Source organism: Paralichthys olivaceus, chromosome 9 (genome assembly GCF_024713975.1).
Source record: "Paralichthys olivaceus isolate ysfri-2021 chromosome 9, ASM2471397v2, whole genome shotgun sequence".
Lineage (NCBI taxonomy): Eukaryota > Metazoa > Chordata > Actinopteri > Pleuronectiformes > Paralichthyidae > Paralichthys > Paralichthys olivaceus.
In genome coordinates this window covers 7837129-7863347 of record NC_091101.1, presented here as the reverse complement: position 1 = coordinate 7863347, position 26219 = coordinate 7837129, and the positions used below count along the sequence as shown (strand labels likewise).

The 26219-nt window shown below is 39.3% G+C and overlaps 1 protein-coding gene across 4 annotated transcripts in view; it reads left to right on the top strand.

Moving 5' to 3' along the window:
• LOC109627165 (pro-neuregulin-2, membrane-bound isoform-like) overlaps positions 1 to 26219 on the top strand; it is a 51794-nt gene that overhangs the window by 22094 nt on the left and 3481 nt on the right. Inside the window, exons 2-11 of one of the 4 annotated variants that reach the window (XM_020083606.2) lie at positions 3619 to 3781; positions 5899 to 6017; positions 7203 to 7326; positions 14031 to 14089; positions 16872 to 16895; positions 19766 to 19868; positions 21246 to 21375; positions 22411 to 22538; positions 24030 to 24245; positions 25584 to 25767. In XM_020083606.2, the coding sequence (XP_019939165.1) occupies positions 3619 to 3781; positions 5899 to 6017; positions 7203 to 7326; positions 14031 to 14089; positions 16872 to 16895; positions 19766 to 19868; positions 21246 to 21375; positions 22411 to 22538; positions 24030 to 24245; positions 25584 to 25767 (1250 nt within the window). Of the gene's footprint in view, positions 1 to 3618; positions 3782 to 5898; positions 6018 to 7202; positions 7327 to 14030; positions 14090 to 16871; positions 16896 to 19765; positions 19869 to 21239; positions 21376 to 22410; positions 22539 to 24029; positions 24246 to 25583; positions 25768 to 26219 lie in introns of all 4 variants that reach the window. The other 3 variants (XM_069532048.1, XM_069532051.1, XM_069532050.1) reach the window with 3 other exon arrangements.

Sequence of the window (26219 nt, the reverse complement as noted above, 5' to 3'; positions counted from 1 at the left end):
ATTGGCCGTTATTTAACATTGGATGTATGGACCAATTGGCCATTCTCTCCTTCCCCCTCCGTGTGTATGAGCCTCCTACTCATGCGTGTGTGTTTTGCCAAGCTTTCGAAAGATATTCCAATCTGTGGAGACCTAAATTTCATTTTAACACCTCACTCCCTTTCTCCCACACATATTTTAAACGAACTCCCTGCTTTCTGAGAAGTCACAGCTCACATGCTGTTATTTTTTGTGTCTGCTTTGCCACAGTGAAATGATACAAATACGTTCACAACTGGAGAGCGTAAAGAGTGACTCGCTAGCTGTTTTACCAGTGATTTCTGAAGTGTTATAAAGGAATTTGGCAAAGGTAGTATCTTTCCAAGACGTTTTTGTACAAACTTCCTTCTGTATTATTTGTGTCCTCTTGCTATATTTTCTTTTTTGGTCTTTTCTGGTTAATTTACTGTTGATTGTTTCTTATGTATTTACTGACTGTGAAGCACTTTGTAACTTTTGAAACATGGTTTACAAAAAAAGATTATTATTCTCCAAGATATTTTGTCATTGTATGTATAAATGTCAAATCCGAGCTGCTAGAATTGGGCTAAAGTCGCCTCTTCCACAATAAAATCTCCTCTCTTTTCCGCATATGGTACATTGTTATTAGATTACAGTTCCTATGATTTCCTAATTGTCTTCTGCAAAATATCCAAAGCAAGATGCAGGATGAGAACAGCGAGCAGGCTGCTCAATGTGCCATAGAAGAAAACTGCCTGGATTAAAGAAACTAAAGTGTAGAGTTCTTACAAAACATGCCTCAATAGTGCTCTCGTGGAGGCATCCAAGTGGCTGTAAGCCCCAACATTCAAATTCAACTTGAGATGAGGTCATTTATACCATGTTTTTAGCCTTAATCTCCTCTGTGATCCTCCTCTGGAACCGTGTTCACGCATGGATCACAGCAAACTTTTAAGCTAAAAACATAGTGGTTAGTAGACAATTAGTGAATTTTCATTTTTGGGTGAACTATCCCTGTAACATGCATTTTGAGTCATGTGTCTGGCTAGATGATGAATTTATCTGAACAATGAGCTGAAAGATGGAATCCAGAGTTGTGTGATAATTCTATATGTATTTGATCAATCAATAATGTAAACATAATCATTGGTGCAGTTCAGTGGCGGATGTATGATTTTTCTAAATCAGGGGACATAAAGGGGCCACAATTTACACAGAGGGGCCAATTATATGTCCAACATCTGTGCAGAATTCCTGATTCAATTAGGTTCACGTTTAAGTTATTCCATGTTTACGGTTAGCTCTATAGCTTTTAGCAAAGCCACACATCATTGAATACACATTGTGTTTTTAATAAATCTAGAAAAAACATTTTGATTAAATTCACATTTATTGAATAGTAAGTGTTTTGTTTATTATAAAAGACTACATACAGGACAGGGGCATGTCATGGCCCCCTGGACCTTTCCCCTGGATCTGCCCCTGGTGCAGCTTTAAAGTCTTGATGTACATGAAGTACTTATTTGGATGTACGGTAAGTATACCAGGAAGTGAATTATAGTTCCCTAATTTGGTCCAAGGTATCAGGAGCCTCATTCAAGAAAATACCAAAATAATCAGCAAATTATTCCAAATATATATGACGACAGTGACAGTGTTATTCATTATGAGCCAGAGGCCATGGAGAGCGAGATAGAGAGAATGAGAGAGAGAGAGAGAGAGCTTCTGGTGATGTTTAGATGATTTAGTTTGGTGTGACGTGGAATTATACATCAACAGTGTGCGTCGAGTCTGTGACAAGACTAAATCTCACAAAATATGAGAAATGGATTTAAGGATGTGCTGCTTGTTCTGCTGTGAGTCTAAAAATCATACCTAAATCCTACTTACATAACTGCAAGCTGTTTGGAGGGTGCTTCATGGAGGTTCTACTTTCTCACTCCACTGTTTGTATTTCAGTGTCGTCACCACAGACTTATACTTGTGTAATTTTCTGACTATACTACCTTCTCTGTGTGACTAAGCTCCAAGTCTACTTGATGTTGAATATACTATTTTAACTAAGTAGTTACTGCTATATCCAACCTATGAAAATCATTCTAAATCAACATGACTGTGGTGGTCACTACGACCAGCCATTAACACTTTGTGCACATAACTCAACATTTATCATGTCAAAAATGTATGTCAAATTACATGTACAGCTACACTCATCTCATTTACTGGTCTTTGCCATTTCTGTTGCTTTTTTGGGTTCAAGCCCATACCTCCGCCAAGGCCAAATAGTCCCCTTAAATTCAAAGCTTCACCAGGTTTCACACACTCATAAATATCAGATACCTAAATGTGCCAGATTTCTTTCATCAACATCTATGAATTATTCCCTGAGAGATCAGTGAATATGTTGAAAAATGCCCCACAACGTTAAAGAAAGAAAAATGAAATGGAATCTTTCCCTGATCCAGATCTGCACTGAAATTGAATGGGTTCTTCAGTGACCCATACCACAGTTTCGTGGAAATCCATTCAGTTGGTTCTGTGTAATCCTTACAAACAAACATGCAAACCAACCAACATACAAAAGGACAGGGGTGAAAAAACTACCTCCTTGACAGAGGTCATAATGTCCACAACACAAGACCTTTCTGAAGTGCTGAAAATATTAGCACAGTAATTCAGAGGTTTTCCACTAGTAAGGTTTTTAACCATCTTACTCAGTGGAGTGAGATGTCCAACTGCCATGTCTTTAGCTCATTTGTACAATGCTAGATACAGTATATGTCCTGTATTCCCTGCATGGTATGAGAGGAAGACATTGATGAATTTGGAGTTTCGAGTTTTTCATGCATGGGACTGGCAGCATAGCATTCACAGTATTCAACAATAAGTATGTTGTGTATAACCTGCAGCAGTTATGAGACACACACAGAGATACAGACCTACAGTGTCTTATATAAATGCATGAAGGAGTAGATGGAAGATGCAGCAGTGCTGTAAGGGCCTATACAACAGTGGACTTGCAGTTGATCAGGCGTGTCCTATCACTACAACACTGCGTGAGTGTGTGTGTGTGTGTGTGTGTTTAAATGGTACTAGATGGTGCTGACTTGTCTCTTTGCTTTAGCTTCTCTGTTGCCTACACTTTTGGCAGTGATGCAGTGTGTTGTAGTTGAAAGAAAGAGTGAAAACTCTCCTGAGACTGATGAAGCACATGTGCACGCACACACACTTTTCAGGAGAGAGAAAGAGAAATATTATTCATTTTCCTCTGTTCTTCAGCCCTTCTCTTGTGGACTCTGACCTAGCGCCTCAAGTTTTGACCTCAACATCTAAACCCTCGCAAACAGATTTTCATCAGCCACACACATAAATGCATACATAAACACACTCACTTACACACACACACACACACACACACACACACACACACACACACACAGACACTTAAATGGATAGATCAATTTAATGGCTTTAGTTAATTTCAATAATGCAGCTTTGATTTCCTTTCTCTGCTTCCTTTCCCTTCCGCTCTCTAACTGTCTCTCTTTCTCTCTCTCTATCTCCCCCTCTCTCAATCTGTGTCTCTTCCTCTCTTTCCCTATCTTTATCTCTCTCCAGCCTCTGCTCCTAAGCTACGGCTGATGCGAGGCCAATCTCTGATGGAAGGGGACAAGCTGTACTTGAAGTGCGAGGCATCGGGGAATCCCAGCCCTTCCTTCCGCTGGTACAAAGATGGACATGAGCTTCAAAAAGGCAGAGACCTCAAAATAAAGACTAACAAGTGAGTCTATCTAACTGAATATACCTCTGATTATCAGCCTACACAATTTCTGAAAATGTCAAAATGTTCAAAATCCAGACAAATAACTGCTTCTTCAAACAAAATAATATACTTGTTGCAGTGGTTCCTGGTGTGCAGCTCTGTTTTGGTGACACTGAGCAACTTCATATTGTGGCCACTGTTAGAAAACATGACTTATACCTCTCGTTTGCTCAACTACACAAATACCAACCTGTAACCAGAAACACAACTCCACATTAATGCTCATGTGTCTGCTGGATGGGAAAATTTCAACTTAATAAGGTGACAGTTTACAACTGCAACTTTTATTTGCCAGTAGATGAGTATGATATTGGTTATTATGATGAGCTGGCTGATACAACATTGATTTGAAAAGTTATTAATTGTTACGTTGCCATTACAATATTGATTGAGTGGATTTTGATAATTACATTAGGTTAGGTTAATACAACCTCCACACACGTCAAATGTAAGTTAATAAAGTCACTTTTGCTGTGATCACTCCTGTTTCCTGAAGGGATAACTTCCTGGAACAGTTACACTCTAAGAGATAAGGGCCAAAATCTTCAGTCCTCCTTCGGTATAGAAAATGCATTGTTAAGTTCAGTCAGAGCTAATATTAGCCAGTCTGAGTAAAGCCCAGTCAAGTGGGTATTTTACAAAGATCTTTTTAGCATGAAATTCATTTAATATCCCTGGACACTGTTCCTTTAATGAGCCATGGTGGAGGAACGCGTCCTGGCAGATACATGTAGGTTTGTTGCCATGACTATATAACAATCACCCAACATAGCTGCCAGGAAATAGATATTTCGACATTTGGTCTTAGGCTCTAGTTATCCTCCATTGCGGATGCGTACAGACACCACATACCTGCCAATTTGTTGGCCGCTTGGACTCTGCAACAAATTATTGGGTACACAGATGTCCACACAGAGCCTAACATGCACCCTCTAATGATGAAATTTGCATCACACAGACCTTAGCCCTCATGGAACCTCGTAAATGCGATAAATATAACACTGGCTTAACTCAAACCAGTGTAGCAACATAGCAGCTTTAGTGGAACTTGACGACACATTGTTATACATGGGCTGCTTATGCATACTAGAGCAGAGCTCTACCTTTTTCAGTGTGCAGTTGTAAGTTCTGTACATGAACTTTAATGTGAACATTGAAATCTATAGTTTTGCACTCCATCAACATTGTTCAGCGGATTTACATGTATTCAAAAACAAAATCAACAGTGTTGTACTATATTTGTTGTATAAGTTGGATCATTAAATACCTGGTTTATTTGAAGTTCACCCTTTAACTGTTTGAAATGTACCATCTAAACACATTTGATCTTATTTGTTGAAATCCTCTTCACGTCCCAATAGCCATCAAGTTGTCTAAAAGAAGTGTCTGTGGCCCTCGCAGAACCGTAATAAACACGATCATTTCATTGGGTACTGTTGAACCTGTCTGTCACTAACCGACCTGCCTTCACGCATTCTGTCCCTGCTCTCAGTGCACATGACTGGAGAGACATACACCACAGAAGTGAAGACGATGTTAGCGATGGCGAAGCCATAAGTTATCGAGTCACAAAAAGTCGTCTTCTAGCAGTTATCAGTCAGTGTGTGTTTCTTTGCTTTTGGGACGTAGAATAGATGAACAGACCAATTGGAGGGGGTGGAATGTGTCAGCATCATATATTCAAATATGTAGTACATAAGTCATTTTTTCAAGATTACCAACTCTAGCAAGATTACCAACTCTAGCTTTATTCTATTAAAATATTATTATTATTATTATTATTAACCTTTAATATTTAGTCGTGGTTTCACTTTTTCTCTGACTGAATGCCACAAGACCACTTCTGGTCTGAACTTAATATTACAACTATTTGTGTATTCTGATCAATTATTTCTTGCTTATCTGGGCTAGAAATAAACATTACATTTCTTGTCCAGTCATAGATGACTCTGCTGCTTTTTAAAGCAACAATAACTGATAGTGTCTTTTTATCTGCTCTGTATCACCCTCTCTCTCTGCCTCTCTTCTGTTTCCTCTGTCTCCTCTTCTCTCTCTGTATCTCAATTTCACTGAAGAAAAAACTCAAAGGTGCAGATCAGTCGTGTCCGTGTGGAAGACTCTGGAAACTACACCTGTGTGGCTGAAAACTCTCTAGGACAAGAAAACACCACGAGTATAATCAGCGTGCAGATCTGTGAGAACATCTATCTATCTATCTTTCTGTCGCTCTGTCTGTCTGCGGGTCAGTCTGTCTGTGCTGATTCACATAAATTGTCTGATCACTTAATATAGATGTTGATAAAAAAAGGGTAATAATTTAGATGACTTCAATCATGATGCACAATCTCCCTTGTTTTAATGCTATACGCATCTTATCCTAAACACATTTACAGAGAGTTTCTGTTATTCGTTAACATCACAATTTCATCTTTCCTCAAAGAACAGAACATATGGAGCCTTTTTATGCCTCTGCACTGATGACAAATCTGACTGGACTCAAGACGTTTTCGGGTTAATTGGACTCAAGGATGAACTGATTAAAATTTGGTGGTCAAAGGTCAAGTCACTGTGATCTCACTGTGGCCTAATAATGACAACTTACACTTTATCTTTTTATCAAATCTATCTGTTTCATATATTAAATGAACATGGACATACATGGATTTAGACTGCAACTTAACTGATTGGTAGAGGTATTCTTGTTAAGTGTTTAAGGGATAAATTAGAATAGAGTAAAGCTGAATAACATGTTTATTGTGAAAGCTTTTTGAAATCAAAAAATGCAGGAATCTGATCATGCAACTTAACTTGTCAATGTGATTGTGTTATGTGGTTTATGTCCCCTTACAGAGTTATGGAAATTTGTCCTGGGAGAACCCAGACAAAATAAAATAGTGGTGGAAGTTGTAAAACAGGAAAGTTGGGGAAAAAAATGTTGATTATAGTTGATTGTATTTCTGTATATTTAAAGTTTTCACTGATTTTCAAAGTTTGAACGGGAAAAGACACAAGTGTGTTCACAGCATAGACTGTATGAATAGATGGACAACGTGTCTTCACCATGATATCTGCCGAAATATCCCAGATATGAATGCTGCCATATCCAGGACATTGTGTTGGTGACATTATTCTGAGCCAGTGTCTGCACAGTAGTGATTTTGGTGTGGACTAGCTGGATCAAGGTCTCGACATTGTCTGAGCATTGATTTATTTTGTTACCCTCCCATTTGGAATTCACTAAGAGTTTTTTAATTTCTGATGGTGTGCCAGAATATCTAGTTCTATAGTTGCTATTACATTTTAGTGACTAGTTATTTTACCAAAGAGGTGACTGTATTTTTTTCTGTATTCTGTTTTTTTTATATGTCTGTCCTCTTAGTGACGACCACAACCCCGTCTCCAGGTGTGAGTCACACGAGACGCTGCAACGACTCCGAGAGGACCTACTGCGTCAATGGAGGAGACTGTTACTTCATGCATGGTATTAACCAGCTGTCCTGCAAGTAAGTCAGTTGTTCAGTCAGCCCCCGTCCTCACAGTCATCACTGTGTAGTCGCTCCCCCTGTCACTCCTCCCTCCCTCTCTCCCTCTCTGTCTCAGACACTGTGTCGCTTGTCACTGCACTACCTTGTCTTCTGTTCTGTAGTTGTACTCAACCCATACACCCTGATCAGCCACAACAGTAAAACAGGTAACTGGTTTTCACTTGGACACTGTGCATGATGTCTCAGTGCTAGTTAAGTTGTTAAGTTTTGACCAGCTGTCACAGAAAAAAAGAGATTTTTGCATAGAGCAAATATTGATACAGACATTCTTTTTGCATGAATATGAAATATGTTGAATCCTGCCCCTAGAATCTTCTCACAATGCCCGACAAAATGCTTTCTGTATAAGAGTCGTGAAAAAAAAAGGGGTGTTCAGAAGAAGAACACTGGCATGAGAAGTGAAAAAGGACGTCCTAATGACGTAGTATATAAGCTGCTGTCTCTGTTGTCCGTCATTCTGTTGGCATGCGTACACATATCACTTTGCATACTGAGGGCACTCAGTAAAGCAAAGTGAACTGAGGACACCTGGACTCTGCTGAATTCTTATAATTCAAATTATTCAAGTATGAGCCAGGATGTACAGTTAAGTCTGTATTATCCTCAGCACTATTAGCCACAGTTAGCAGCTATGCTCATTACTAAGTAACTATAATCTCAGTAAAGTTAAAAGTCTGATAGTATTGACTGATACATTATTGATATTTACTTAAATAGGTAGTTACCGAATCCCCAAGGGAAAATTCTTTTTACTTTACTTTTGCACTCCCTCACAATATTTTTATCTCGCAATAGTTTCCTGTTCCCATTATGCAACATATCAATTTATTATAGGTGCACAAGTGTGTAGTCATCTGTATCCGTTCTGTTGTCCTGATCAGTAACTGGTTCTGAATGACAGCATCCAGCAGATCCCTATACCACATTGTTCTGAAAAGTATGCAAAAGTATCCTCAAAATAATTCTCTGTGACCCTTTGGGGCTCTTAGGTATGAAGTAAAGTTTTTCATTCATCTTAAACAGTCGAGTATTTGATTGCTAACAGTGAGAAGTCAGAAAAGTGTGGCCCGTCTCCTCATGGATGATGATTTTTCTTGGTAAGTCAGCTTTACAGTTGACAGCATGCAGGACAACATGAAGAAGTCTGTTAAATTAATATAAAAACTGCTTGTCAGAGGCAGTATGACAAAGCTGACTTTACTATGACAAGTTGTTTTATTGATTCCTTTTGATTTCAGTTACTTTTGACTACGTGTGGTGGATATGATAAATGATAACTCAGTCTTTAAAGTTTGCATGGCAGTGTCTAAAATGTGGTTTTATTGTTTGAGATGGTGAATTCAAAGTCTTGACTGTTGTTTGCCGCACAGCAATGTTAATCAATGAAGATACCAAATCCTCGTCATCCAGTGTCCATGTTTTTTCATGTTCTTCAACTTTGAATTCTTTTTTTGCAATCTGACTCTCAAGTTTTGGTTGTCAGAAGCTCACAAAAACATATGAACACCTCACACAGACACAGGGCAGCCTATGTGTCAAATTTTCACTCCTAACATATTTAGCAGGTGCTTGGCCTCCGTACAGGGATAGTGTGATTAAGACAAACACAGCTTAGACCTGACAAACATTAGTCTCTTTTTTCCCTCATTTTCTAATTTTCTCTGACTGACAGGGACAAAGTAATGGTCCAGCATGGTAATTTGGATCTTAGAAATATTATGGGAGTAATGCAATAACAATTTCTTCATCAACACAGACCATGATTAAAATGTTCACTGCTAAAGCTAACTATGTAGTTCTATTGTTTTTATTTAAAATGTGTAATCATTTTTAATATCACTTCCTGCAAAAAAATGTACTGAACTAGACAATAGATGCATCCCCGCTGTGTTATTAATAGATGGCTTTGTAGAAATAAGTCAACATTTTCCAACATATTGGCAAATTGATGCACTCAAACTGCACCTAACCTAATGTTAGTATATTAGTTAGTGTACTATTATCTGGTAACATTGTTTTGTTGCCTGTGAATTGCTACAGTATCACTTTGAGCTCAATGCAGGGTTTTAAATGTATCTACCACTGATGCTTCAATTTAACCAGAGTGGTGAAGATGTCTTCTCGACTTAGTGAAAAGCAGATTTTCTGAACTACAGGTTTTAATCTTTCAGTTTCAACTTGTCATACACACTGGCTCATTTTGTAGATGTGTAACAAACACTTCCCCTGACAGTGTGGATAGCAGATGGTGCGTATAGTCATGCATGATCAGGAGCTCTGTTCTTATGTTTTCTGTACTATTAGATGTATTTGCTAGAAGTCCATCCTTAGATCTGCACTCTCTTTGTTTTTTCATTTCCATTTCTCTCTCTCTATCTATTTCTCTCTCTCTCTCTTTCTTTCCATCCCTTGCTTCCCCCTCCACTCTCTCCCCTGCTTTCTCTCTATCTCTCATCTGATGTACCTTCCGGTCACTGCTGAAGGATAAATCAGGATTTTTTTTTCATGGTGCTGACAAGCAGAAAACTTTGTTCGAGAGGATGCATACAGACATTATGAGCTGCGTATATAGGGGTACAAAATGTTCAGGATTGTACAACCTTCTGTGCATCATTGTTTGACACATGAACCCGCTGCACGTTTAAAGAAGATATGGCAAGCTAGCTAGGTCGCAGCCGACCAGCCAGCTGTTTCCAGAGAGTTACTGGAGCTCCTTAGCTTCGTCATCCTTTGTTGGCCTGTCTGTTGGGGCCGGTGGATAACAGGATGTAAATAAGATGGCTGTCTGTGGACTGTCTGCGCTGCTTGTTAACTTTAGAGATATGTAGACCTCCACTCTTACACACAGAGATGCTCACAAATCTGCACGACAGCTGCAGATCAGTGCACTGCACGGCACTGGCATGCGGGAGTAATTGTTAATATCCCTGAAATTTGAGATGGTATTTGCAAGCTCCTTTTGTGCCAACCATGGAAACCTATAATCTCCTCTCCCCCGAAGGGGAGAGTAGCTGTACTGCAAAATGGAGTCTGTAGGTTAAAGTGGAGGACAACACATATACAGAAAGGCACCCTGGCTAAAACGAGGTGTGGAGGTTAAAGTGGAGATCAGCGCATACAAACATACCCCTTGGCGAGGTGTTGCCATATTAAAACTTGGTGTGTCTTGCTTTTCTCAATGTTCCACTGAACCTGTGTAAAAGTTTCCAGTATAGAGTTGCAGATGGCTCCTCTGATGAATCTGAACTTTGCTGATATACTCCAGTCTGGCATTGAGCAGAAAACATTAGCCCCTGTATTCCCAGCTGTAGGTTGAAAATGCCAAATTTCTCCTCATGGATCAATAAAGTTAATTTAATCTAATCTAATCTACAAAATGCCATGAGTTCAGGGTAGGGCTGATGCCTGAACATAATGTCCATTGCTGTCTGTGTCTTTTTTTCTCTTAAATTTGATGAGTCTTTGTATAATGAACATAACAAAATGAATCACAGGCTTTGCTTTCATTCAGATGGTTGGAGCTAATGGTGCTGGCTTTTTTTCTCTATCTCTCTCTGCTCATTTTTAGGCCTGAGAGAACAGAACCGCTTAAACAAGGAAAGCATGGACTGATAAAGAAAGGGTGGACAGATGATGGGAAACAAGAACAATAGAGAGAAAGAGAAGAGGCAAAAGAAAGAAAAAAGAAATGATACACAGTTAAAGCTATGCCAGTATATAGGGCTGCTGCTGCTCCAACTTTCTCCCATCTCTCTCTCTCTCTCTCTCTCTCTCTCTCTCTCTCTCTCTCTCTCTCTCTCTCTCTCTCTGCTCTATTTATAACTCTATGGGAAATTGCTGAGTGGGCTCTTCTGAGGGTTTTTGCTGTAATTGATTCAAAATGCAAGTTGTCTCTTTAGTGGTGAGAAAGAGAGGGGAAGGATACTCAGTCAGTTATGTGAACAGTGTACGCATGAGGGTAAGATGGAGGTCTTTTTCCTTTAAACTGGGTACGTTTTTTTTCAGATCCTGAATCACTGTAATAAATGGAGTTTGGTTATTATGACGGTGAGGGTAAAATTGCCAGAGAGGCTCTGTTATCATATAATGACTGTAATGGGGCCACACCCATAATATCATAACCCGGTGGTTCATCAATTGTTGTGATTCATCCACAGTATAATGTGCAGTGCTGTTGGATCGTCAACATGCTTATTATTCATCTGACTGCAGTAAAAGCTGATCTGCCATCAGTTAGAGCAGGTAAAAGAATAAATGAGTTATGCCACGCTGGGTACAAGCCATGACACCCATTATAACACACAATTCAAGACATTTCAGAATTTGAAGCACCCTCTACACAAAAGAGTTTGTATTTGTATATAAGGACTGACATTTGGAATGAGTTCATGAAGTGTTTCTTTTATATGGCTGATAAAAATCAAGAGGAGGGCAGTCTCAGGTATCAAAGTTAACTAAACTATATTATATATGTATATAGTATATATACATATGTGTATCGATTGTCAAGTTGCTGCGTTGCCTTGAGGAGTCCTACTTGTTACTTTCAGTGTTGAGAGTTTGATAAGCTGGTGTCTGTGGCTCTCGCAGGACTGTTCCTCAGCCAGGGCGAGACATACACCGCTGAAGCAAAGATGATAGCCAGATATTCCCAAATGAGTCACTGAAAAGTCTTCTTCTAGCAGTTGTCAGTCAGTGCGAGTTCATGTTTTGGGATGTAGCTTTGACGAGAGGGCTGATGGGATGGGGTGGGACGAAGTGTTGCCTGCTCTTGTACACTTTCAGGATTACCAACCTTACCTTTAAGTGATTACCAGTTGATCAGAAGTGTTTTTTTGGCAGTCGCTTAGTTTATAGGGTTCATTTAAAGATTTTATTATAGATGAAAGTTTGTGATGTGTCAAAAGATTTTCACACCAAACGTCACACAGATCAAGGATGTTATTTTCATTTGAGAAAATAGAAGCACTGGCCACACTGCAAGTGTTTGACATAGAAGTTACTGCTTTGATCTGGATTTTTGCTCCCCAAACTTCAACTTCATACACACAACTCCCTCTTCAAGCTACATTCAAAAACCTTCTGACCACTTATGTGTTGAAGTAGTAACTACAGCCTTAACTCCTCACTATATCATCTTGATAGGCATAGCGAAAATATCCAAAAGGCCTGTGACACAGTATTTTTTGTTTACATATTCCTTATGGCGTCCATATTTTGTACGTTAATAAGATAATTAATTTAGCACATTTTTCACATCAATTATTTTAAAGCTGCTTTAAAGTTTCTCAAATCAATATTTTTATATTAGCAGTGGATCAAATGTGTAATGTGAAAGGGGAAGTTCTCACAGAGCCATATCACCTGACTCTGCAGTTTCCCTCGGTGCTACAGAACATTTAACGGTTTCTTTAAGCTCATTGATTCATGGCCCAAAATGTCATTGTTATGATTGACTCTCACAGCTCTCATCAGCCTTATTTTGAACAGAGAGCAGACAGCGGTTTTCAGTGAAAACATTTTCTCAACCCATTTTCACCACCAGACAATGTTAGCAACTATCCGGAGGAGAAAATGGAACATTTATTGCTGCAGAACATTTTTCTCAGAGTTGGTCGAGACCATAACAGAGCTAAAAGGAGAGTGAATATTCAAGATTTCTCAGGTTTCCTAATACTTTAATGTTGTTCTGTGTCTTCTGGATGGGTGAAGAAGCTGTTTGCTCAGACAATTGCCTTGTTAGCTTCAACAAAAGCTTGCTTTGCTCCTCCCACTTTGCTAAAAGTTAATGATGGTCTGAATAGAAAAAGGATTGAAAAGCTAAAACAAACAGAGAAACACATCTTCTTTGTACATTGCTAACATGTAACCCAATCATGATGATTTTGTCAGACTCATGACCACATATATTTGTTAAGGAGAATGGAATATATAATAAGAATACAGTTTTCTCCTTTTACTTTTCTGCTTTATGTTGCGACACATGTGCATTGTGTCTCTTTCTGTCCCCCGACAGCTCACAACATACACTTTACATAGAGAGAAAAAATACTTTGCTGGACTCTCCATCTTTTCAGAATGAGTATAAAATAATGAATGTCTTTTTTATGTATTCATTTTTTGTTTGTCTATTTTAAAGTTTTCTTTAACTTTTTTTAAATTGTCATGTTTTTGATGGGAAGATAAGACCTGGATGCACTGAATGAGATTTTACAATCTACTAATCTACTATGAAGCTATTTTGTGTGAGTGTGTTTGCACGTTTGTGTGTGTGAGTGTAAGGGGTTAGAGGTTAACAACTGTATGTTTAACCCCTCCTAATCCCTGCACCACCATCCCTTGACCTTCATGACTGTGATGATGTCTCAACTGTAACAGTGATGTCATATTGATGGCAGTGATGTCACGGTATGCTGGTCATCGCTGTCTCTCTTTCTCTCTCTCTCTCTCTCTCTCTACCTCTACCTCTCTCTCTCTCTGTAGTTGGTGGATTTGGTGTTTTCTAACCCCGCATCTCTCTGCTCTCTTATGCCCCCTCCCCCTCTATCTGTCTTTGTGTACTCCTCTCTTTCTTCTCGTTTTTATCCTCTCTCTCTGCCCTCTGTATCTTTTACACCCTCCCCCTCCTCTCCCCCCTGTGTGTCTTGTTTTACCTCCATCAGGTGTCCCAATGACTATACGGGGGACCGCTGTCAAAACTCCGTCATGGCCGATTTCTACAGTATGTCCATTTGCTCTTGTCTGTCTCCTTCCCACTGAAGTACGGCATGCTGCATTGGAGGGGTTGGATGGAGAGGGCAGTGTGTGTGCTAGTATGTGTGTGTGAGTGATTTTGAGTTTGCATGCCTCTGTGTCCACCCCTTCTTCTACCTGTCTCCCCTGGTTCCTCTGTGCTGCTCCCCTGGTAACCAGAGCAACCAGTGTTAGGTATTTTATGATAAGAATTGACAACTCAGCGATAAGCACCTAATTTTTTATGTATACTCTCACTTTTTTAATTCTGTGTATTTAGGATGTAAATTGCGAACAAAATACTTATTTTTAAGCTTGAACCAGACAACTGCACAAACGGAAACAGAGGAGACAGAGAATTAACACGATAAACAATATAGGAGGTTAAAGTTATTTGCTTTTATTGCAACACTTTTTGTTGTAGATGGTCCATCGGTGCTGCTTAGTTTTCCATTAGTAAGAAGAACAACTAAATGATCAAGGTAAAATTCTGTGGATAGAAATGATTAATACAAGGTTCTAAGTCCTTAATGTTTGCTGTGCTCCTCTTAAATTAAAAAGGGAAAAAAACCTTTCATTGATTTTAGTTTTTAGATCAGGAGCAGGACTGACAAGTGAAGGCTTGTAAGTCTGTGTGACATTGTTTTGAACAGCTGCCATTACTAAGATACATTCTGCCAAATTTAAATAATTTGGCAATTGAATGAGAATATGATTTAGAGTTAGAATATGTGAAACATTTCAAGTCTCAATGTTATGAGATTTGAAAGCTTCACTCAGTCAATACCACTAATTTGGTATTGACTGACTTTCGTGGAATTTGTGCTCAACTAAGAGATCAGGATAAAAACCCACAGAGGTGAATGTGATAACCTGTGGTTTTCACACTGAGCATCCATGGACCATCTGATGAAGTCCTCATTGTGGTATGAAGCTAAATGCTGCTTGAAATACGTCTAAGATGTTGAAAGACTGTGTGTCGTGTTTGGTTTCTCATCACTGGGGAATTGAATTAAAGGAGTAGTTCAACATTTTTTTAAATGAATTATAGATGCTTTACTTGGCATAGAAATTGGAAACAGGACGAAACAGTCTGGCTGTGTCCAAAGGCACCAAATCCACTTACCAGCACTTCCAAACATGATCTGACTCATCCTTTTAACCGTGTGAAAGCATTCATGTAAAAACTACAAATTCTGGTTTTATCGTGGGTCATGTGCTGAAATCTTGGATTCTTGTCATCACTGTCAGGTTACCAGGCAAACTAGTGCTAGTAGGTGGATTTTTTTCATTCCTTTGTTCATTATTTTGTTATTTGTTGTTACAGACTGAGATTAGCTGTTTCCTCCTCTTTATATTGGGCTAAAGTATATTGGCTTCAGCTTCATATTAAGCTTTCAAATATGAGAGTGGCATTGATCATCTTCTCGTCTAACTCGCACATGTAAAAAATTCCCAAAATGTCAGACTATTCCTTTAAATCATTATTATATGATCTAATATATCATAACTCTTCTGTGATCACATGGGTTGTGACACATGGTCAATAATTTGGCACAATGCAGAAGGGTCAGTGATTCTTTTAGATTTTTATATGGAAGAGGAAATTGAGTTTACTGCCCATGTGATCACAGGAAGTTAAATCAGAAAGCAGAAAATGACCCTGTAATGACCTGTAATGTTTTCACGGGTTAAACACAATCGCTTAATTCCATGTTGTCTTGTTTTCTTGTTTGTCTGTTGTGGAAGTCTCCACTGAATAATGTCAAATTGAAACATGTTTTATATCATTAGATATCATGCTGTATGTTATATCTTGTTTATTTTGGACCCCACCATCAAGCCTTGTCTACATGCTGAACTCTGTCTGTGTGACGTGCTTTTATTTTGCTTTGTGATGCTCTATCAGTCAGCTGAAGAAAGACCTTCTGTCATTCTAGATCTATGTTGATTTGTCACTGCCTGCTTCTCTAGTGGTTACGAACATAAAGCACTGTCAAAATGTAGAGCAGTTCAGGTAAAGGTGGACAGGGGACTGGCGGACTGTTCCTCTCTTTAATGCATGCAAAGCCATGGAAATTGGGAATACTGAGAAGATTTCTCTGTAAATCATATGAAAGGTTATAATAGCTGTACGCAGCAGTAGTGGGAAAAAGTGCTATACAAGAGGTATGCTGTAATCAATACAAAGGCACACAATTGCCATTAGTCAAACGAGTTACAGCCCTCACCCCCATGTGCCAGCCCCATCGACCGTACTGTGTTTTTATGTTGGACAGTAACTCACTGCTTTTTATCTTTTGTTTTCTTGTTGTTTTTTTTTCTTTTGTCTCGTTTTCTTTTGTTTTGTATTTCTGTCCAATGTTGTTTACTCCAGAAATGAGGTCTAGTAAATATAGCAGTAAGTGATGTGGCTTCTTGTCTTGCTTTCTTTGTCCGTCTGTCTCTGTCTCTGCATGCATTTCCTGCTTGCTCGCTTCTCTTTCCTTCTGCTTTTTGGTTAATTTTCTCCCTTTCGCTTTTGATTTTGTTTGATTTATTTTTAGTTTGTTTCCTCTCATTTCTGGGGGTCACAGAGCTGCGGCTGTCTGAATTGTCTGTCTGTTACTGGACAGTACACATGTCAATCACTCTGACTGACGGCACTAATTAACGTATATCCTGGTTCAGTGTATACAGGACATGAAAGTAATATACTGCTCCAAAGTGGACATTACACCTGACCCTATCTGTCTCTTTCCTTTTACCACGACAACTTTCTGTGCTGGCAGAGCTTCTCAGAATTGAATTTATGGGTATGCAATATTATTATTCATTTTGCTGTGCTTAAAGGGTTTGCCAAGATCCTCTCACAGTCACACATTATTGTGCCATCTTCTTTCTAAAACCAACAACTAGGTCTCTCTCAACCTGTCCCTCTTTTTCTCCTACCCACTAACCTGGTTTCAAATGTAACCTCCCCTGTCTGCATGCACTCTTCTTCTCGTCATCGACACATTTTGAAAAAATACACATTGAAGAAAGAGACAAATTACCTGGATGAATGCATTAATGAAACAAAGTGCAGAGGTGAATTAAAGCAATGAAATGAGCCTTAATACAAACAAAAGTTTTATATTTGGGCACAGATTCAGTGCAGGTTTCATTCTTTGTCGAAAAATCAGAGAACGTTTCACAGCATTGATAAATACACGTATCTGGCTTGTCCTCTGAGCTTTGGCAACGTGCATATTGGCTTCAGCAGCCTGTCGAATAAAAACATGCAAGCTGCGAGTATTTTTGCAAAGGGTTGCCAAAAGCCGGCAAAAGGCCTGACCACATAGTCTGTCCTTATTATTCTGTCCATGATTGACTCAGTGTCAGAGTCAAGAGCTCGCCTGTCCTAAATCACGATTGCTGTTGGCTCCACTGTGCCAGCGAGCTCGCCTTCCCATTTCCCTTTGCCTTCTCTGTATCAGTACCCTGTGACACGCACACAATGCCGAGCCAAGGCTCTCGTAGGCTTGTCAATCCCTACAGAGGCCCTTTATTTAGAACCCCCTGCCCACCCTCACCCCTCCTCGCCCTCTTTATCCCCCCTTTTAGTGGCGTGTCCAGAGCTTTGTGAGGGAGGGGAGAGAGGGGAAGGTGAGGAAATGATCAAGGGAAGAGTACAGTGTTTGATTTCCTGCCCCTGCTTCAAACTCATTTTGGAAATTACCCAAAAATGCCCCTATTCTAGTTAATCAAATTTCTTCCATAGAACCACAGTGGGATAAATAAATAGCTCAAACGTATTGGGTGCTTATAGGTGCCACTGTAATAAGTGGGTAGTTTCAGATTTTTACTCCAAACTGAGAAGTAGTAGTAACTGAAACTTACAAAATATTTATGTTTGTGAAGGTCCATGACTTTGAAAAGAATTAGTTCACTGTAGGGAGTTTAATTTAACCATGACTAATGACCCAAGGACCTCTGTAATCCAGTTTAAGATGATAAGGGAACAAAGTCAAACCAGTCTTTGGTCCATTAGGACTGATTCCTCCCCGGGCCTTCCTCCTGGTCACGCCCCTGCTCCTCTCCCTTCCTTCCTTTCCCTCTCTCCCCCACCTTCTTCAACACTTTGCTTTACCTCCTTTTAATCTCAATTCTTCCCCTCATGTTCTGTTCTGTTTGTTGCTTCCTCTGTCATCGTGTCGTTGCGCTTACCATTCTGACACAGTGTTACGCCACAGGAGGCCCCAAAATCTGGATTAAGAAACACCGAGTTATGACAAACAAGCAAAGTGTCGAATCCGTGGTCCAAAACTGTTCGGGCTGAAAGTCCAGGACATAAAAGAGCTGTAAAAACTTTCAAAATGATTGTGCACATGCCAGTGGTATTAAATAATTTATTATTTTATCTTATGATATTTGTATGGTTATACTTTAGAGTCAGTTCAATAACTTTATGAAGAAAAAAATATATATATTTGTTTCTACTATATGACAATGTAGGCTACCTTCAGTCTCAGAATTATTTTTGATAATATATACACATTTCAATATTACCAATATTGATACACCATTAATAGTATTAGTAATTTTGATATTAATGTAAACTCTGGAACAGGTAGCGGCTACATGTTTGTACGTAAAACCTATCAGACTGAAGTTAAAATACATTAAACCAAAACATAAAATTCAAATTGGGATTAGGTTTAGGTTACTCAAATATTATTCAAAAAGTGAATTAACACCCCATCTTGTGATTCAACTTCTCTTTGGGGTGTGGTCACATGTTCAGCAGAGAGGTTGGTTGAGGTCAGAATTTAAAACTTTCAACCAGAGAGCTGCAAAACACTGCTTTTTCACATCTGTGTTTATTAAAAACAAACTATTCATGAAATATGAAAACTCCACTCAGTGTCAGAGGTAACCAATAAATTCTATTACTAAGAGTTAACATTGGAGTGTTTTTTACCTTAAGTAGACATCCTCCATCATGGCTGCCTAAGGATTCTTGTGTAGGTTGTGACGAGACAAAATATGTAGAAACCTCAGACAGTTGCTCTGGACGGACAGAGGTGCAATAGCTGTTTGCAAGTGACAGAGCGCATCAACAAAAGAACAATATTTCACACATTCATGAGAAAGACAGCCTCTAACAAAAATGGAGAGGATCAATGAATACCAAACATTTGTCTCACCAGCCACTGTGGCGTTAACACTTTGAACAAACAATTATTATTATTTTTCATCATCTGGATGACTTGTCTTTTTTCCTCATCCATACTGGCATGATGCATTCTGATCCCAGCCAGTTCCATCTGTAGCATTACATCCCCATGGCCATTGTAAAGACACTGATATAGGGACAGCAGGAAGTCTTTGTCAGGTTTACATCTCTGCTTTCATCATAATATATGACTTTGTAGAATTGCTCCTGTGTTATAGTAGCACTGTATGACTGTAGTCTAGTTAAATGTGAAAGACATTAGAAATGATAGAGTAGGAGTAGCTGTCGAAGCAGCACAGGGGATAGGATGGCAGCAGATGATAGTGAGATGTCATTACCATCAATAGAGAGGCGCTCATTCTGTGTGTGTGTGTGTGTGTGTTTGTGTGTGTGTGTGTGTGTGTGTGTGAACATGTGTGTGTGCGTGCATGTGAACATGTGTGTATGTGCGTGTGTTTCAATCCACAGAGGCGGAGGAGCTCTACCAGAGGCGGGTGCTGACAATCACCGGCATCTGTGTGGCGTTGTTGGTGGTTGGAATTGTTTGTGTGGTGGCCTACTGCAAAACCAAGTATGTGATCTTGAAGAGATGACAAATTTCAGATTGACCTCATGTACGAAAACGTTGAGATGAGCTGCTTCTTCTCATAATATAGAGCAGTGAGGGAAGATGTATTCAGATTCCTTTCTTATGCAAAGATACAATTACAACTATCTAAATTTATGAAAGACAAACTGTACTTATCCAAAGTAAAAGTCCTTGTTCTATAGAAAATGTCCTCACTGAGTGATATACTATATACTTTTTGGTTTCACAAGTAGCCTTTTAGTCTTGTAGCTGGTTGAGAAATTGCTTGTTCAACTATTTTAAATGCAGTTGGGTAGTTTCGTCCAGTAGCTCCCAAATCAGGGGATCAGATCCCTCTACGGGGTCACAAGATAAATGAGGAGTCATGACATGATAAATGGAGTAAGAAAGAAGAAAAAACTCATTTCTGATACACAATTTTATATCATTATTTATTTATTTTTATTATTTCCTGACTCTTGATGGCAACAATTATTCACCCAAAAATATTATTTTATACCACCTGAGAAGCTTATAATCTTTACAAATGATTAGAGTAACACAATTTCCCTCTGAAATTGATTGAAAGAATTTCAGAACAGTAGAAATGACAACACTCAAACAAAGCATAAGTACTTCAAAATGCTTGAGTAAATATACTTACATACTTTGCATCACTGCTGCAGAAAAAAAAAAATCAAAGCTCATTACTGTTTGTTAGTATGTTGTATGGTTGGTTTATAGTGAGGCTTGCATCCAAAAAAATAAGAGCAGCACCCTTTGCAATCCAACTTATCCAAGTCTGATTGGTTGGTAGATATTATAAGAAAACACTCACCACCTAGTGGAGCCCCAACATTCCCTTTGAATTAAATCAAACCACATCAGATTTTACACACTCATGAATATCAGTCCTCTCAACATTTTTTTCATCAAGATCCATGAATTATTCTTTGAGAAATAAAAGAAAATGTAATAAAATAAAAATATAAAATGTTAACAATGTTGAAGAAAGTGATGGAAAATTCCTGAATCTGCTCCCAGATCTGGATCCGCACCACAATTGAATATGCACTTCCCTGATCCATACCACATCCTTCCACCAAGCTTTGGAGTAACAGTCAAGTAGTTTTTATGGAAACCTGCTTACAAACAAACAAATGCAGATGAAAACATAACCTCCTCTGTAGAGGTAATTCATTATTTGTTTGGCTGGTTTGATATGATTCCTTCATCCCAACAATCTAATAATTATTACTAAAAGTCTTAAACTCCCACATTGGCAATCAAATAATGTGTCACTAAAGCAATCACTGTCTGTAAATTAACACTTTACCCAGATGACTTATTGTTCCTTTGTCTTCATCATCACTGATCAAGGAAGCAGAGGAAGAAGATGCAAAGTCACCTACACCAGAACCAGAATCAGTGTGTGGAGCAACCCAACCTCATTCTGGCCAACGGGCCCAACCACCCGGGGCCCGGTCGTGAGGAGATCCCCATGGTTGATGTGAGTCCGGTGGGAAGTAGAAACACTGATGTGAAGGTCAGGTTTACCTGGGAGGAAAACTACCACAGGTCAATGTAGACAGACGTGATCTCAGAGGCAGAGCTTCTCTTGAGGCAGAGATAGATAAGTAACCTCTGTTTTGTTTTTTTATGGATCAAAATGAACTTAATGGACTGAATGTAAAAATGAGGAATGGATAGCAAGCTCATGTCAACAGGGATACTTTTCTCTGTTTTTATGTTTAGCTGTTTTACCTTTTTTCCCATTAGATATGCTGGGTAAGTCAAAGTTGGTGCAAAGTTTTTATTTAGCTTCTGTCAGCGAAAAACAATATAAATACATAATGAAACAATAGCAATTAATTTACAGTGATCTATTAGCTCTATCAAAGTGAGTTTGATCAAAGTGCTGCTAAAATAAAACCAGATATATCTGTCCTTTCAATTAAATATAGCTCTCCTATAAATAGGTTTCTGATGTCAAAATGTTCAGATTGTCCTCAGATATTTATTAATACTAAAGCAGGGACAGAAGAAGAAGAAAATGACGATGACAGTAAATCTGGAAGTACATTTCATCTGAGCCGGAAGTTCACAGAGCCACAGCTGCTTCATGTCTCTTTAGGATTGGGATACTGATAGACATTATTCAGCTTTGTCACTTTGATTTAACTCCACCAAGAAGCCTCTATTAGCCTTCAGAGCAGTTTTGCCTCCGAAAGAGTCGTCGTGTAAATAAAACTCTGATCCACTGACAACAGGAGGAAACATGGTGGCACAATGCTGACAGATGTTACAGAGAGGCCTGATAACACCTACCATCCTGTTGGAGACACAAAAAGAGTCAGCATAATGGCAACAGTGAAAACACAAAAGAGAGAATGATGAAGAGTTTCTACTGACATGTACAAAAAAGTTGTTAGATGTGACTTTATACATCTGAATATTTTTAATATATTTTATTGTTTGTTAGTTTGAAAATGATATGATGCATGATATAGTTATTTAAATCTGTCTTTTTATGTGTTGATTACAGTACATCTCCAAGAGCATCCCCACGACAGAGTGCGTGATCAGCCATGGAGCTGAGGGTGCAGGCAACTACGCAGGCAGCCGAATGTCGACACGCTCCCACCACTCTACCACTGCCTCACATGCTTCCAGGTAGACCTAACACACACACACTGACACATGAAAATGGTGTCATGCAGACATGAGAAATCCTGAAATCCTCCTTTCTCAATATCAGATATTACAAGGTCAGAGAAATTTTATATTGTACTGTTGTGGCGGGAGAAATTCAGAGGTGACTCAACCTGGACATATGAAATGAAATCTAATATCAGGATTTTGTGATACGAGTGAACAAATACATAAGTAGACGTTTATGTCTTTATGTCTTTTAATGTCTGTTTATGTCATGTGACTTGTTGTCAACATAGCAGATTTGATAATTGTCAAAGGGTAGCACACAGTTCAGTGTTGAGATGATATTAACTGGGTCAAAGGGAGACAAAGGCTGAACAGAGACTCGCAGATATTCCCCACAGTGACAGTCACTTCAGGACAGGCAACATTTGTGATGTGCTACACAACATTACCACTAGAGAGCAGAACAGTAACACCTACAAAGTCTATAGAACTATGCGCTCTATCTGTAGCCATAACCAATGGGCAACACCCAATGCTGTGACACAGTCTGTTCAAGGAGGAAATGTCACACCTTCATTCCACCTCTCTGTATAAAAGGTACGTACCTGGAGTGAAGGGGCAGAGTTGATCGGCCTGTATGCCAGTACAGTACAGTGAGCCAAATCAATGTCTGTGTAAACGAGGGAGCAAGAAGTGGCAGAAAAAGAACACAGACACTGAAGGCTTTTTCAGACATTATCAGCGGATAATGTCTGGAACATTTTCTGGGTTTTGTGTTTCATATATGAAAAACTCAGAAGAAGATTGTCTGAGTCGGATGCGCTCACAACAACAGGAAAATGTCCAGAATATTCTGCCGAAGGTTGGTGACTGAGTGGAGCAAGCAGGAGGCAGGACACTACGTATACATTTTGTTGTGGAAATCTCAGTGTTTTGGTTTACAGCACATCCACACCAACATCGGCCTTTATCACCAAAAGCTCTAGAATCTTGTTCTCTTTTTAAGTTTACATCTTTGTGGGTAACTTCTACATCTATGGCTCCTCTTTTTCATCCTGATTTATTTGTATTCTGTTTGTTTTTTTCAATTTTACACCCGTTGCTTGTTAGAAATCTCATCAACACATCCACTCGCCCACTGTGAATTTCAGGACATTTTCCTTCTGTATTCTCACATGGAAACTGACATTTTCCAGACTTTTAACTCGCGGGCTGGCAGGAGAAACTCTGAGATCAGAACATGTTTGAAAGCAACTTGTGTTATACTATCTAAAATCAAACACGGGCAGTAATATAGCAGCTTATTTGGTTCCAGCAGTTCTTCCAAAATACTTGTTTTGATGTTTTCATCAAGATTGCCACTTGGTGTTTCTTTAATTATCTTTATTTCATAATGCCGCATAAACACTTGAGTGTGTGGTTTATTCTTGTTCAGTGTTTATTCCTCCTCAGTATCCTCCTGCCTCTTTTGTAAACTTGTTCTGCAAACACCCACACCTGCAGACACGAGGAGCAGACGTGGAGCATGGAGCGAACAGAGAGCATGAACTCAGACTGCCAGTCAGGTGGGCTGTCCAGCTCTGTGGGAACCAGTAAGTGCAGCAGCCCGGCGTGCATGGCGAGGAGGGCTGCCCACTGGGGCTGCACGGACACGTCCAGACCAGGAATGCAGTACGGGGATTCTTATGACTCTCTAAGAGACTCACCTCATAGCGACAGGTAGGAGAGTTGGTCATGTGTGCGTGAGAGATAGAGTGTCTGCAGAAATGCTGATGTGATTGTGTGGGGCTTCTTGTGCTTGCTCATGGTTCTACAGCACTTTTGCACATACTCCTGTGCTCTTTGGCGACCCCAAGTGGTTTCTATAAATGTTTCAATTTGTGATGGATTTAAGATCATGTTAATTGTAAAGTGACTAAATAAATCTCTGCTACCCTGGGAGCTAAATGTTCATTGGTTGGAGATAATCAAAAACTCTTTTGTGAAATAGAACCAGGATGATTTCTGGTAATATTTTGGATTTTATTTGTAAAAGAATAAATACCCTCTCTGTTACATTTCTATGACTCTGATAAGTTCAGTCTTCAGACTTCACTCCATTTAGTCATTTCCTACATTTCCCTGAATGCCCCCTGACTCTCGTCAGGGAACCGGCTCTGTATTTAACATTACCTTTGTACACTACAATAGAACAGATACTTAATGTTAGATATATATGTAGTAACTGAGTATTCTATGCTTTTGATATTTGTGACTGACTGCGTGTGTGGCGAGGTGGTTAACACTTTAAAAAACTGTGGAAATACAAAACTGTCCACAGGCATGAAAGTGATTGTTTCTCACTGTGTGTCGGCCATTCGACTGACTAGAGACCAGTCAGTGCAAATGCCACAGTTTGTCTTCCTCCACTTTTTGATCACTGGTAATCAAACCACTGTACATTACGGCCACACTCACCAGCAGTCACTTTAAACTTTCCAGTGCTTTTTGTATGTTAAAAAGCAGCACAGACCTACACAACAGTAATATATTCATTTTACATGTCCACCTGCACATCCTCCCCACACTCTGTGGCCATGTTAGAATAGCAGTAAGTAGATATATTTTTTAGTACCGACGTGAACACATTTAGATTCATTCCATTTGAATTAGTCTTGTCTTGCTTTTCGGCAGGATGTAGTTCATATTTAAGAGTAATTGATGATGAATGTGAGATGAGTCCAGGCTGTGCCTGTGTGTGTGTTCGTTTAGGCATCGTCATGTAGTTCATTCATAGTTGTACATAGTCAGAGCATCCTGAGGTCCAGGGAACGACTCCTGTGTCAGAGGCCTGTCCATACCTGGTTCTAGGCTTCATTATTTTTTTAATTGCCAAGTGAAGTCTGAAGACTGAACTTATCAGAGTCATAGAATGAATGTTCTTCAAACAGCTTGTTGAGCACGAAGTGTATGTTGTCAAACACATTTGCCATAAATGTGGAACTGTGCGTTAGCTTTAGTAATAACTTTGCTGTAACTCAGACACTGTAATAATCTCTTGCCATCTTTTCCATCCAGGTACGTGTCAGCGCTGACCACGCCAGCACGTCTGTCTCCAGTGGAGTTCCACTACCCCCCGTTGCCGCCCCAGGTGCCCACCTTCCAGATCACCTCGCCCAACACAAGCCACGCCCTCTCCTTGCCCCCTGCTGCTGCTGCCTACCACAGAGAGGACGACCAGCCGCTGCTACGATGCCCTGATGTACGTTGCCACATGTATTACACATATATATATATACGTACATAGCGATAACTACCAGATAGTGGAGAGGCCTGATAGTATTATGTTTTTTATGTACTGTGAACAGTTGAAATGAAAAGACATACATTTTGTGTCTTCCCTAACATGTCTGTGACACTAAGGCCCAAGTCTATTCATTCCTACTGAACTGAAATGGACTGCAATTATATTCTTCTTTTTTTTTTACAGGAAACCAAAACCACTGAGCACTGTAGGTTTTATTTAATGTTTCTCAAACATGGGGTAAAGAATTCTTTCATTCAGGACTATTTTCTGTTACGTATTAATACACATTTGGTGCTTGAGTGAGTATTTACAGCAGCGGAATATTGTATATGAGAGGTATAAGCTGCTGTATATTAGCCAGTTCCTTTAAGCTAACATACAAGTTCAACACACACTGTTTATTATTG